The 13,811-nt window shown below is 58.3% G+C and overlaps 1 protein-coding gene across 1 annotated transcript in view; it reads left to right on the forward strand.

Annotated features, from left to right (window-relative positions):
* The window catches only part of SRRM3 (serine/arginine repetitive matrix 3), a 33,275-nt gene that overhangs the window by 7,769 nt on the left and 11,695 nt on the right, over window positions 1-13,811 (forward strand). The window contains exons 2-10 of the mRNA XM_079944237.1: window positions 140-241; window positions 8,133-8,261; window positions 8,356-8,436; window positions 8,920-8,949; window positions 9,405-9,467; window positions 9,597-9,632; window positions 11,503-11,553; window positions 12,131-12,235; window positions 12,584-12,761. Of these exons, the coding sequence (XP_079800363.1) occupies window positions 140-241; window positions 8,133-8,261; window positions 8,356-8,436; window positions 8,920-8,949; window positions 9,405-9,467; window positions 9,597-9,632; window positions 11,503-11,553; window positions 12,131-12,235; window positions 12,584-12,761 (775 nt within the window). The remainder of the gene's footprint in view (window positions 1-139; window positions 242-8,132; window positions 8,262-8,355; window positions 8,437-8,919; window positions 8,950-9,404; window positions 9,468-9,596; window positions 9,633-11,502; window positions 11,554-12,130; window positions 12,236-12,583; window positions 12,762-13,811) is intronic.

Below are 13,811 nucleotides of genomic sequence, written 5' to 3' on the forward strand. Positions count from 1 at the left end.
GTGGTGTGACCTTGGACAGGTCGTTGCAAGCTGGAAAGTGCCCACGTGACTGAGGGCTGGGGGGATGGGCTGGGGGGCAGGCAGCTGGGGAGGAAACCAAACCCAAGACAGCAGTTCTCATCTTCCCTGTGTCCCACAGGTACTCAGAGGAGGAGACCCGGCAGAAGGTCAGGACTTTCCGGCAGATGCTAATGGAGAAGGAGGGAATGCTCACCAGGGAGGACCGGCCTGGGGGCCACATGTGAGTGCTGCCTGGGTGGGCAGGGCACAGAGAGAGTGCAGGCTCAGGCAGCAGCTGGGGGCCAGAGGGGCCTTTCCCAGGGATCCCTAAGTTGGTCGGGGCTGGAGAGGGGAGAAAGAGGAGAAGGAGGACAGGGCATGGGTCTTGCCCACTGGAAGCTCTGGCCTGGCCCGGGGCACGAGCAGGAGCCGTTGGGCACCTGGGCATCCCCGAGGCCCTCTCCCTGGGCCCTGGGTTCTATCTATCGCCCAGCGGTAGGGGAGGCACCCCAGATCTCAGCTCAGGGAAGGCTGCGTGCGAATCAGGAACTTGAGAAATGTTCTCACCCTCGTGTTGTCCGTGGCGGGTAGGCTAGTCCCTCTGCCCCAACGACTACCACCTATGAAGTGGCCTCCGGAGCAAGCACAGACTCTGGAAAATAAGAACTAACGCACCAATGCCATTGCTGGCTTAGCCAAAGGCTAATCGGGTACAGAGAGCATGGGCTCTGCGGCGGTCACATCTCTGCAGCTGTCACAGGACAGGAGGAGCACTGAGGTGCCGTGGCCCCCCGGGGGGGCTTTGGATCAAACAGGGAAGTTACAGGGAGGCAGACTTTGTCTCAGATTACAGGAGAACCGTCAGCCACTCAAAACCATATGAAAGGGAGCAGCTGCCATAGGAGGGCGGGGACTGCAAGTGTCCAGGCACGGCTGGATGATGGCATCTTGCTGGGTCCCTAAGTCCCTGTGCACCTTTACTGGCACAAAAATAAAATGACAGCAGCACCTTCTGAGCGATTTTCCTGTTGCCGTTGTCTTGAGGGCAGACGGCATGCCAGGAGTAGATGGACCTCGACGGGCAGCGGGGAAGCCCTTTCTGCAGAAATTCTGGACTGCTGGGGGATCCCGGGTTGGGGTGTCCCCTCCTAACCCCACTCAACCTCACCTCTCTGGCTTGAGTAGGAACATAAGCAGAGTCAGGGGGACTTCCCTGGTGGTCCACTGGTTAGGACAACGTGCTTCCACTGCAGGGGGCGCGGGTTCGATCCCTGGTCAGGGAACTAAGATCCCACGTGCTGCACAGCGCGGCCAAAAAGAAAAAAGAAAAAAAGAAGAAGCAGAGTCACGGCAGCCTCGGGTTTGTAGGGGGCTCGTGGGTGATCTGGGGGAGCCTGGCTCAGCAGGCCTGCTCTCTCCTCCCCGGAGGTGGGAAGAAGTCATACCACCACCACCTCCTTCTCTCCAGCTTCCCAGAACCCACAGCACCCCTCAACAACTGCTGTGCCCACCTCACTGATGCCCGAAGGTCCCCACCACCACCCAGCAGGGCGAGCCCCTCCCTCCCTTCCCTTCTCAAACTTCCCGACAACCAGATTCTCCCGCTGCTGTCCGCACCACCTCCAAACCCACCAGGTCCTGCCTTTCTGACCTGTGTCCCCCCAGATCCCCTCAGGGCGCCTCTGGAAAATCAGCCACCCTTTCCTCTTCCATCCAGTGTGAGGGCGGGAGGCCTCATCCGGAATCTATCTTTGCCACCTTCTCTGGGCCCTTCCAGCGATAACCGCCCCTCCAGCCCAAACCTGCCATCCTGCCTGCCCTCTCCTGGGCTCCTTCTTAATCTACTCCCTGTCCTTCCTCAATTCTGCTATCTCCCCCCCGCTTCCAGCCCACATGTGTCTCTCCTTTTTCCACCACACTTCTGCAGAGCACGTGGTACACGTTTTCTCCACTTCCTTAAGCCATGGAGGTCTGGCTTCTTGCCCCCATGACTCCGGTGACCTGCTTGGGCCGTGGCTGCCTGAGCCCTCCTTAGCATGGCCCGGGCTCCTCTGCAGGCCTGGCCTCTCTCTGGCGCATGCCACCACTGTACTTCCCCAGTGGAAACCTGCTTTTCCCCCTGGCTTCCAAGATTCAGTTCTTTGTGAGTTTCCTCCTACCTCTCTGATGGCTTCTGCTCCTCCCTCACTTCTGCCCACTTCTCAGATGTTGGCTCCCCCCAAGGATCTGTCATGTCCTCAGGTCTCTCCCCCAGGTCTCCCTTCCCTCTTCTTCCTGGGGAATCTCATCCATCCCCCAGCTGGAACGCTGCCCTGGTAGTGGATGACTCCCAAGTCTTTTCCAGAAGTCCCGATCTTCTCTTTCCTGGAATGAATGAATGAATGAATGAATGATGCATTTAAGAACTGGGACACATTAGGAAGGATGTCATGGAGAGGTTGCGGTGTCCATCATCAGAAGGAAAGTCCTTGAAGGTCTGTGCTGGACGCCGAACCCTGCGCTGAGGGGGTGCTATGAGGGGGGCGGGGTGGGGGGAGGGAAAGACTGCCCCTGCTCCCTGGGTGGAAACACAAACCTCCAACCTGAAACCAGGAATTACTGGCAGCCGTGGACAAGAAGAGACAATGTGGCCACTTGAACAACTTAGTCTCAAGCTCTGTGCGTGTCTGGTGGGGGAAGAGAGACAGGCTAGGGTGGTCGGTCAGGAAGGGTTCCTCGGAAGAGGCAGTGTCAGGAAGATTTGACAGTCAAGGAGGACCCCTGCTCTGGAAGCAGAGGAGAATATAGACTTGGCAGGGTCCTGGGATCCTACTAGAATATTAGAAGACATTGAGGACAAGTTCGTTACCAGTTTTGTTTACTGCTGTATCCCTGGTGCCTAAAACAGTGCGGTTTGCCCAATCTCCCCCAAAGCCTCAGTTTCCTCCTTTACACAGGGAAGGGTTGAGACCAGAAGGCTTCTTCTAGCTCACGCAGCCAGAATGGTGTGAAAATAGCATTGCAAACAGTGACTGCAGCAGTGATGGTGGCCTGGATTACTCCCGGGCTGGGAAGAGTTGTTTCTGGTGCTGAACCCAAGGCCAGAGGCAGAGAGGTGACAGAGGGCTGCAACAGATTGGTCATATGCCTTCCTGTGGACCTGGCATCCGACCAGGTCTTCAGTTCTCAGTTCAGAGTACAGGCTAGTGGAGGGAGAGTGTGTGCTCTGGCATCAGACGCCCCACCTGTCTTAACCTCTAAGTTCAATATTAACCCCCTGAGCTCTGTATCCCAGCTCCACCACACCCCAGCTGTGTGACTTGGGTAGGTCCTTGATTTCCGTGGGCCTTCAGTTCTTTATTTATAAAATGCAGATATGAGTACCATCCTCAAAGGATTGTGGAGGAAATTAATTGAAACGGTGACTGTCAGCGTGAGGGTCAGCGGCTGGCACACAGCAGACGCACATCACCCCTGGATGAGCGCCACCACTGTCTTAGGCACCTCGGGCCGCTATAGCACAGTACCGTAAACTGGGTGCTTCGATCTACAACAGAAACTTATTTTTCACTGTTCTGGAGGCTGGAAGTCTGCGATCACGGAGTAGTCCCCTCCAGTCTACTCTCCACACTGGACACCAGAACGTCGTACTGCGGTGTTCTGGGTGTGATCCCATAGATGGTAGGAGCCAGTGGAAGGCTCTTGAGAGGTGGGATGTGGTCAGACAGGTGTTTAGGGACTTTCTCCTTTGGCAGATGGATCAGATGGGTAAAACCACAGGGAGAACAGTGGGGCAGCTGGCACTCTAATCCGGCAGGGAAGTGATGGAGAGTGTGGTCCCAGAGACACTGAGAGAGGACATGTTTTTGTCTGGAAACCGATTCATGTGGGGAGTCCTAGTTTGCCCCAGAAAACTTCTGTGGGTGCCCACCCTCCAGGCAATCATATTTGGACTCCCTGGCCTGGCGCTCAAGGCTCTCCACACTCTAGACCCACCCTGGCTTCCCACTCCCGGTATCACGCAGTAGCCAGCCCGACCTGCTGGCAGCTCGCAGCCACGTCCTGCACGTTCTCACTTCCACGCCTTTGCTCATCCTGGGCCCTCAGCCGGAAACACCCTTGTGCACGGGTTCGAATATACCCCATCATTCAAGGCTGCCTCTAAAAACCACTTTATTCCTGGGATAAAAGTAAAATCTTCTCCTCTTTGGGATATATACAATGTTTTCTTTACTTCTATGTCTGTTATCAGTTCTTTGTTTCACTTTAATAGACAACCTTTAAGAAGAATTGTTTTCATCACTATATAATGCACCTCCCATATAGGGACATAAGATTATATTGCATCTTGGTTTGCAAGAGCACAGAACCATTCAAGTTTACTCCGGATACTTTAAAAAAAAGAATAATTGTTTTCATAGTTATGTAATATAACAAAATGTTTGGGAGAGAGGGTTTCTGGAAAACAATATTCATATGCTACTTCCTAAAACAATGAGCAAATGCCGGTGTTTTTTTTTTCCATGTGTCTAATTTTATAGTGTGACCTCTCCATGCCTCCTATTTTTGCTATGAGGATATCAGTGATGATACCCACATCAGAGGCTTGTTGAGTATTAAATGACTGAATGAGATAAATATATGTAAAGTGTTCAGAACAGCACGCGGCACCTGCCTTAGATTAGTATCATATGCACCTGTCATATTTTTGCCCTGTGCCATGAGGAGCTACAGGAGAGGCCCTTGTTCCTGCCACCCCTGCCCCTGCCTCCCGGCCCCGGGCAGGCCTGGCACACAGGCTGAGTGAGTGAATGGAGAGGGCAGCCCCTTTGCCTGGAACCCTCCTCCTCTTCTGTCTGGATTCATTCATCAATTGAATGGTCAATTGGCCATCAGGCTCCTGGCAAATGGGAAACAGGACCAGTTAATTAGTGAAACTCTTTTCAGAGGGAAGAGCGTGTGACACGCAGTCTCTTCCCAGGTCGGAGCCCTTCCTGGGAAGCCCGTCCAACAGGTGCTCCCTGCGGTGCTGGGTTCAACCTCGATTTGCCCTTGGTCCCTCTGCAGTGGACTCCAGCTGGGCTTACTTTGGTCAGCTCTGTGGGGTTCCGTTCCTTCTGTCACAGGGGAGGAACACCTCCCCTGCCTATTCCACCGTCGTGGTGAGGAGTAAACTAACTAACAAACGTGAACTTAAGAGCAGGAAATGCTAAACAAATCTAGAATTCAGTGCACACACCCACAACTGTGCCTCCAGAGCAGGGAGGGGACAGCTGAGCTAACATCCACAGCAGGGAAGCCCAGCCAGCAGAGGCGAGGGCCGTCCTGTTTGCACATGAATTCTCAAAGCCAATTGCACAGGTGAACTTACATTCTTAATCAAAGGTCCCACAAAATAGGACATGTTCCTCTCCCTCTCTGGACCTCAGTTTTCTCATCTCTGAAGTGGGGGCGTGCAAATGTCTCTAAATCAGGAACTGGTTCTGAGTGGGATTTGAACTGTGGAGAGCCATCTAATCATTAGAGAACATTCTTATTAGTGATATTATCAGCCAGGACGGTCAGGACAGGAGAACCCAGTGTTCTAGCCCTGGGAGAGCCTGCAAAGTGGACATAAGGGTACCAGCTGCACAAAACCAGCAAGAGAGGCCTCAGCATAGGCCCATTTATACCCCTGGAACTGCCAGGAAAAGTCTTACCAGAAGGTTCTGAAACCTTGTGCATCTCCCTGAGCCTGGATCTCCCCACGCCTGTCTTCCGGTGCTCCCAGCAGACAAGGTCAACCTCCCAGAAAGGACTGGAAAGTGAGAGAAGTCAAATGATAAGGTCCCAGGGAGGGAGGATAGGGCAGACGGCAGGGAGCTCTGTCCCTGGGACAGAGGTAGAAAGGAAAGATGTCTCTAGGGGTGCAGCCAGCAGAACGAGGAGGGCTCAGCGAGGGCCTGTATTCAGTGGCTAACCCACCTTGGGTATTAGGAGGCGAGGAAGGAGTCCTGCAGAAGGCAGGGCCCAAACTGAGCTGTTTTCATTTGTAAATAACCTTCGTCATTTTTGTGTTAGGATAAACGGAAGCTCCTTCCTCCCACTGGCTCACCCACACGATGTTTGTGGCGCCCTTCAGTTTTGCTAAAGACTGTGTTTTATGTGTCAGGCGTTTGTAGGGCTGAGGGCTGTGTGGGGGCAATGGGCCCTGGGACAGGCCCAGGAGTTGGAGATTTCAGGGACGGGAAGTAGGAGGCCACTGGCTTCAGGAAGAGGAGCACGGGGAAGAGCAGAGAGGTTTGAATGAAGGGATGTGCGGGCGGTGCAGGGTCAGGGGAACGACATGAGCCTCCAGCACCCCAGAAGCACCTCCCATCACACCGGTGTGACTTCTAGGCTGCCAGGGCCAGGATAGCGTTTGGCATCCAAATGGCATTCTTGACACGAGCCTCAAGGCCAGCCAACCCTGTCAGGTATGGGTTACATCCTTTTTTTTTCAAATCCAAAACTCAGTCTTCCAAGAGCTGCTTAGCGGGTGCTCTGCTGCAGATCTGTCCCTGAAAATCCTTTCACCTTGTAGCTGTGATCTGCCTTCCTTGCTCTGTTTCTCTTTCATGTGTCAAAACCACTTTTCTCCCTGGAAGAGGAAGTGTTGGTGTGTGAGTGTGTGACAGAGGTCCGTCCACCTAGCAATGGTGACCGTGTGTGCATGACCAGGCCTCATGTCAGGAGCTTCACAGAATCTGACTTAATCCTCTCCTCAAAGCTGGGATATTCTCTTCCTCGTCGTATAGATAAGGAGTTGGAGGCTCGGTGAGCGTGGTCACGCCTGAATTCAGACCTGTCTGTGTGAATCCAAAGCTTATGTCACGTCCTTAACGCTCTGCCATCCAAGCCCTGGCCTCCCTCGCTCTGGGCAGGAAAAAGATGAGCCCGGTGAGACCAGGGCTGAGCCTCCATCTGGGAGGGGCACCGTCTAAGCCAGCACAGAATGAAAAATGGAAGATGGAGGGGGCACATCACCCTGGAGCTGGGCCTTTGGAGGGTCATTTCCGGGCGTGTTCAATAAAAAACAAAGTTACACAGCATCTGGGACCTCCGTGAACTGTCCCAACACCGCTGTAACGTAATTAGCGTTCTCATCTTGGAGAAGAGGCTCAGAGAGGGGGCATGACAGGCACTGGGTCACACAGCGACTCAGGGACAGTACATAATGAGGGCACATCTGCAGCTTCAAAGTTCCTGCTCTTGCCTTAAGCCCAGCGGCCTTTAGGGAAAATCTCCACTCTTCCAAGTGCCCGCAGGGAGCAAACACCTGTGGCAGAAGATGGCTGGGGGCTCCTAAGCCCGTAGCTGGGACAAGAGGACGCGGTCCCCGCTGAGTGAAGCGGAGAGCTCGGCAAGACGGATGGGGAGCATCGGGGCGGCAGAGTGCAGAGGCCTGTGCCGACCGCCACTGGGCAGTGATTGATGACAGCCTGGCAGCGGGAGCAGAGCCGCCAGGCCTCCAGAGGCTGCAGAGAGGAGGGCGAGGAGAGGATATGAATATTTCAGAGATGCAGCAGGGGCTGGAAGGAGGCACTCCGGCAGGGGAGGGGGCTCAGGGACCGTGGGATTAAGGACGGACAGTTATCAGAAAGGGGGCAGCTAAGAAAGGGGGAAGGGGCTCTCTGAGAAAGCGGGGCTCAGTGTGGGAAAAGGGGAGCGGGGGAGGGGATGGGGCCTCTGGAATAGGACGCTGGGGTTAAGGCTGCAGGGATCAGTGAAAGGGGCTCAACGAGGGAAGAGGGGGCTCAGTGGGGGGGACTGGGGCGCATTGAATGAGACTGAGGGACAAAGAATCAGTGTCGGGAGGGGCCTCGGCGAGGGGAGGGGCCTCACTAAGGAGGAGGGGTCTCCCAGAGGGTGAGAACTTAGAAGGAGGACGGCTAAGTGAGGGGGGAGGGCTCCGTACTCTTTTCTCTTTTGCAAAATATGGCATCGTTGAGGCTGGGGCCCTGTAAGGGAGGCTCCCGGTCGGGTTCCCCAGATCCCCGCCTGACCCTCTAAAGGTCGGTGCCGGCGCATTCGGACCTTGCCGCCCGGCCAGGCCCCGGTGCGCCGCGCGGAGAAAGGGGCCGCCGGAAGGCCGGGCCGCGGAGGCGGCTGCTCAGCGTCCCTGTCGCCGGCAGCGTGGCGGAGACCCCGCGGCTGATCGAGGGCACCGAGCCGGACCTGGAGTACGCGCCGTTCGACGAGGACGACGGCCCGGTGGACTGCGACTGCCCGGCCGCCTGCTACCGAGGGCACCGGGGGTACAGGTCAGCGCCCGCCGCGGCGGGGGGTGGGGGCAGATGGGGCCACCCCTCCCCCCTCACCTCTGCCCCACCCCACCCCCCGCCCCTTCTCACCCAGGACCAAGCACTGGTCCAGCAGCTCGGCGTCGCCCCCTCCCAAGAAGAAGAAGAAAAAGAAAGGCGGCCACCGGAGAAGCCGGTAAGAGCTGCCACCGGCCAGCGTGGGATGGGAGGAGAACGGTGGGGCCCCCAGGTGCCCATCCCTCGGCTGGCAAGGCGCCAACGCCTCATTGTGGGCCCCGCCCCTCGCTGAACCCCTCTGCCCTTACTGAATCCCTCCCCCTCACTGAGCTGCCCCCCCCAAGAGCCCCTCCCCTTCACCAGGCCCCTCGCCCCACTGAGTACCCACCCCCACCAGTGGCACTCACCTGCCCCAGAACTGGGCAGCCCCCCACCACCACCTCGGTCCACCTGCTCTTCATCCCCCAGCACCCTCCCCAGGGGTCCTGCCTCCACCACCAGCTTGAGTGGCCAGGGGAGGAGGGGTTTGGCTGGTGTCAGCTGTGGTTCCCCGTCTCTATGTGCCTCTCCCCGGTGCTAAGTGAGACCCTGGCCAATGTCTGGGGCCCCAGCTAACCCCGCCCAATTGTCTGTCTCCCCTTCTTTCTCCCCCGGCCCTCAGCAAAAAGAGGAGACTAGACTCCGAGTGCAGGTCAGTAATGAAGGCGGGTCAGCGATGGACGGGCTGGGCCTGGAGAGGATGTCTGTGGGTGGGAGAGAGTCCAAGGCCATCCCCCAGAGGCTGGAGACCTGCCACCTCAGGGCCTGGACCCTGGACAGGGCCAACATGCCAGCTTTTCCCCACAGAGGCCAGAAATTCCATCATTGGAGCCTCTAACCTTTGGGTTTGAAACAGTCCTCACTCACAATGCCCGGGAGGCTGGAAAGTGACGAGGGGACAACACAGGCAGCTCCATCAACTACCCTCAGGGACCTTGTGGACCCTCAGGGCCTCGGTTCATTCTGTACAGTGGCAGCCTGCTTCAAGCCCTGGAATCCCCTTTCCAGCTTGGAGGCCCCAGGCGCCCGGGGTTCCCCAGCCATTTCCACCGCCCCTCATCCCAGGGCCCCAGTTCACTAGACCCCCCACCACCACTGTGTCCGCAGCTGTGGGAGCTCCTCACCCCTGCGCAAGAGGAAGAAGAATGTGAAGAAACACCGCCGAGACAGGTACCCTCGGCCTCCCCTGGGGCCTCCCCTCACTTCCACTGCCCCACCCCCGCCATGACCAATGCTGTGCAGACCCCGTCCTCAGGCCACCCCAGGCATGCTCAGGAGAACCCTTTTATGGCCCTACAGGTCTGATTCTGGGTCCCGGAGGAAGAGACGGCACAGGTGAGTGGCGCCCTTTGGAGGCGGGACAGGAGGATGTGGACAGAGGCCAGTGCCCCCCTGCAGGGACCGAGGAAGCCATGATGGGAGGGGTGTTGCCAGGGTCCTGTCCTGCTCCATCTTCCCACTCCAGGGACTCCTCCCCAGAGCCAGACAGGGGACTGGAGGGTGGGGGGCGGAGGAGGAAGGCCAACTGCAACCCTTGCTTGGCCCATGAGTCAGCCTCACCTTGGGGGCCTCAAGAACTTCCAGACAACACAGTATACTGGTCCAGTGTGCAAGGGGTGCAGCCGTGGAGGTGCCAGTTGGGAAGGCAGAAGCATCAGGACCCCAGGTTTGCAGGGAAAGGGCATGACAGGCAGAAGGACGTTCTTGAGCTAGGAAGGCTCAGTGGATAGGAGACAGAGTGAGCGGGCTATGCCTACAGGTGGAGTTTCTGGGGGACAGGTATCAGCCCCCAACAAGCCTGACTGCCAGGCTATGAAGCCTCCACGCAGGTGGGGCTGGGAGCCAGCAGGGGGCTCTGAGCAGGACAGTGACTTGTTCAGGATGGACTGCAGAGGGGAGAGGAGGTGTAAGGCCGGAACCCAGGCAGAGGTAGGGGTGTGGAAAGTAGTAGAAAACTCGCCATGGAGGAAAGGACGATGTGGGGCAGTCACATCCCCACTGTTGACGTTGGAGCCAGACCCCCTCCCAGCAGCCCTGGGGAGGGGCAGAGTCCCTGGTCCCATTCCGGCAGTGAGAATTTGCCCACGGCCACTTGCGAGGTGGGGGAGGAGCCTAAACAAACACCTCCTCCTGTCCCTCCAATTTCCCGTCTCTCCCCCTTGTAGCCCTCTCCGGTCCTTCAGGGTCAGTGTGGGCCCCTACTGCCCCCCAGTGGTCACCAACCGCTTGCACAGATCCTCTGTCCCGCTCCCATCAGTCCTGGGAAAGACCTAGAGGTGAGCTAGGGCCAGACCAGCTCCAGAGGGAGAGACTGAGGCCCAAAGCAGGCAGCATGAGTTCTAGAACCCAAACCTCTGGACTCCTGGGCCTGCCCCCGACCCAACTCTGCTCTTGTGTGAAACACATTCTGGTGTTTCTTAGCATCACCTCATTTTTTGGTCAGAAGGAGGCATCTGTTCAGCACTAGAGGGATTGAGCAGGAATCTGGTGGCATCAGGGAGGGTGAGGCTGAGAGACCTACAGGGGTGAGACCCTAGAAGCCTGATCAGAAACTTCTCAGTCCATTTGCCAAAGGCAGAAGGAGCTGGGCTGTGGGGCTCGCCCCAGAGAGCTGGATGAGGTGAGATGGGGTTTGAGTAACCCCAAAGCAGGAAGGTCATCATGTCCAAGGGAAAGCATTTCTTTCCTGAACCCCTGGTGAGCTGGCCCAAGGCTGGGCCACAGTCTGAGGGGACAGAGAGGCAGGAGGCCTGGACCCTACCCTAGAGAGCCCCATCCGAGGGAACCTGGGGCACAGGGGACGCAAATGAGGTGTGGAGGGGCCACCCCCACCATGGCAACTCATCAGAGGGGCCTGTCCCAAGACCAATGCCAGAGGAAAGGGCAGGTCACCCCTCCTTCTGGGGCCAGAGCCACATCGCCTATGGCACTGCCAGAGGGAACAGCAGTTGGGGCCCAGGCAGGAGGCGATCCAGGCCAGGACTTAGAGGAGAAGGAGGGAATAAGGCCTGGCAGAGTAAAAGGGGCAAAAGCAGTGGGGTGGGGTGGGCAAGCCCACGCCAGCCAGGGAGTCTCAGGTACAAGAGAGGAACACATCTCAGATCCACACCTGGACACAGCCAGCTCCGGAGCTCGAAGGCCCCGCCCTCCCCCGGCCAGCTCAGGGCTCAGGCTGTGCTGTCACAGTAGCCTCTGCTTTCTGTAGATCTCGAAGCCCCAAGAGCAAAAGAAAAGAAAAGAACAAAGAAAGGAAGAGGTGAGTACCCTCCACCCGTCTCCAGCCCCTCAGCCCACTCCCCTTCTCCCCCACCCCCCCACCCCCGCAACCAGAAAACCTGGCCTTCTAGAGTCACAGAATCAGGCCCTCGAAGATACCTCATGTCCCCGCTGCCCAGAAGGAAAAATTCAGACCCAGAGAGGAAGCCAAGAGCCCCCATGAGTCGGTGGCAGAGCTGGAACCCAGACCTGTGGCCTCCCAGGCCAGGGTCCTTTCAAGTTCAGTCCTTGTGACTCCCCTGCATCCCAGTCACAAGAACACCAACTGAGGGGCGAGCGGGGTCTTGGGGGGCTGGGACTGTCTACAGAAAAGGATGCCTTTTTCCTAATTCTGACAAATGACCACATGGACTAACTCTGTGCCCAGCATGGACAGGGTTTGTGTTATTTTTGTATGAGGCTATTTTCGTAAGAGACTATTTTGGGGGGCTGGGGGGGAGACTATGGGGGCAGCAGCGGCGGGCAGGGAGGTCAGCAGAGGCTTCCATCAGGGCTTCACAGGGATCCCCCCTGGGGAGGTGGGGCAGAACTTGAGTACAGCCTGATTTCTCTCCCAGGCCACATGCAGAGTCCCCAGGCCGGAGGTCGCATCGCCACAGCAGCGGCAGCTCCCACAGTCCCTCACTGTCCTCCCATTACAGTGATTCCAGATCACCTAGCAGGTAGGCCCCTGGCCACTGGGCACGCTCAGGTGTGGTTGAGCTCCCTTTCCGCTGGAGGGAGGGGACCTGCAGTTTAAACACTCCCCCATCCCCAGGGCTGGGGAGCGGGGCTGACAGACAACAGCTCAGCAGTGGGTAGAAATTTACCAGGGCTGAGCTGCTGCCCATGCCCAAGGGCGCCCCAGACCCTGAATGGAAACCGAGGCAGTGTGAGGGCTGGGGCCTTGCTCTCTCCATGCCAGGGTTTCCCGGCGCAGTGGGGGGACGGGGGTGGGGGTAGGGCTACCTTTCGAGCCTGGCACCGGCCGCTTGCACACGGGGCGTCCCAAGCCGGCTCCCCCCGTGTAGGCTGAGTCCCAAGCACCGAGACGACGGGCGGAAGACGGGCAGCCAGCGGTCCAGCGGGAGCCGGTCTCCTTCCCCGTCCGGCGGCAGCGGATGGGGGTCACCCCAGCAGAACGGCGGCAGCAGGCAGCGGAGCGGAGCTCACGGGGGCCGCCCCGGCTCGGCGCACAGCTCGCTCGATGTACGTACGCTTGGCTTTGCAGAGGGTTCCCGCGCCGCGCGGGCTGCGCCGAGCTGGGTCGGGGCGGAGCTGGGTCGGGCCGGGTCGCCGCGGGGCAGGGGCCAGTGAGTGCGTCACGGGGGCGGGGCCGGCCGCTCCCCCCTCCCAGGCGCCCCTCCCCGCACCCGAGCGGCCAGGAATGCTGGTGTCAGGGTGAGGGGCTCCTGCACCCTTGACCTTGGCAAACTGAAGGCCAGAGAAGGTTGACCACAGGGGCGCTCAGCCTGTTGGGTAAAGAGCTGGAAAGGAAACAAGGCCTCCTGCCTCCCTTCCGCCAGGCATATTGGGGTGGGAGGGAGCATGGACATTGGTAGGAGTCGCAATCGGGAACAGGATTCAAGAGTCAGGACCTCCCTGGGGCATCACTTGGGCCCTGAGCCTCCCTCTTCCCACAAAGTCCTTTACCCCCATGGAAAGCCCGCCCTCCCTCAAAACCCTCATAACCCCTCTCCCAGATCCCTCCCCCATCTCAGTCCCCTTGCTGCCACAGAGCTGCATTTCTAAAGTCTGTCCCTTCCCGGGCACTGCCCACACTTAGACAGGTGTCTCAAACCTGTGGGCTCCACTTCCCATGGCCCATCCTTCCTAAGGCATCTCCCAGCATACTCACTGCTCCCTCAGAGATACTGTCCCCACACACCCCCACCCCCCAGGAGGCGAATAAACTCCTGGAGACCCACAGGCAGGTGTGGTGACCTTAGGAGCTGGCGGAGCCTTTCCCAGGTAGATGAGCTGGGCCAGGGTGGGAGGCTCTCCCAGGTCCTGGAGGTGGGGGCGGGGGAGGCCCACATCCCCTTTTGTCAGTCTTAGAGTCTAGGGTAGAGTCCCCTCAGGGAGAGGGGACTGCAGTGCTGGCAGGGGCACTGGATGGGCAAGTGGGCACAGGGGAATGGGGGTGAGCAGGCCTGCAGGTTCCCCCCCCAGATCTCCAGGCTGCCCCAGGAGCCTCAGCAGGAAGGGGGGAGTCTGCCCCTCCCCAGACCTCAGGTCTCAGCAGCAAACATGTACGTG

This window comes from Stenella coeruleoalba (genome assembly GCF_951394435.1).
Source record: "Stenella coeruleoalba genome assembly, chromosome: 15".
In the NCBI taxonomy this organism is placed as follows: domain Eukaryota; kingdom Metazoa; phylum Chordata; class Mammalia; order Artiodactyla; family Delphinidae; genus Stenella; species Stenella coeruleoalba.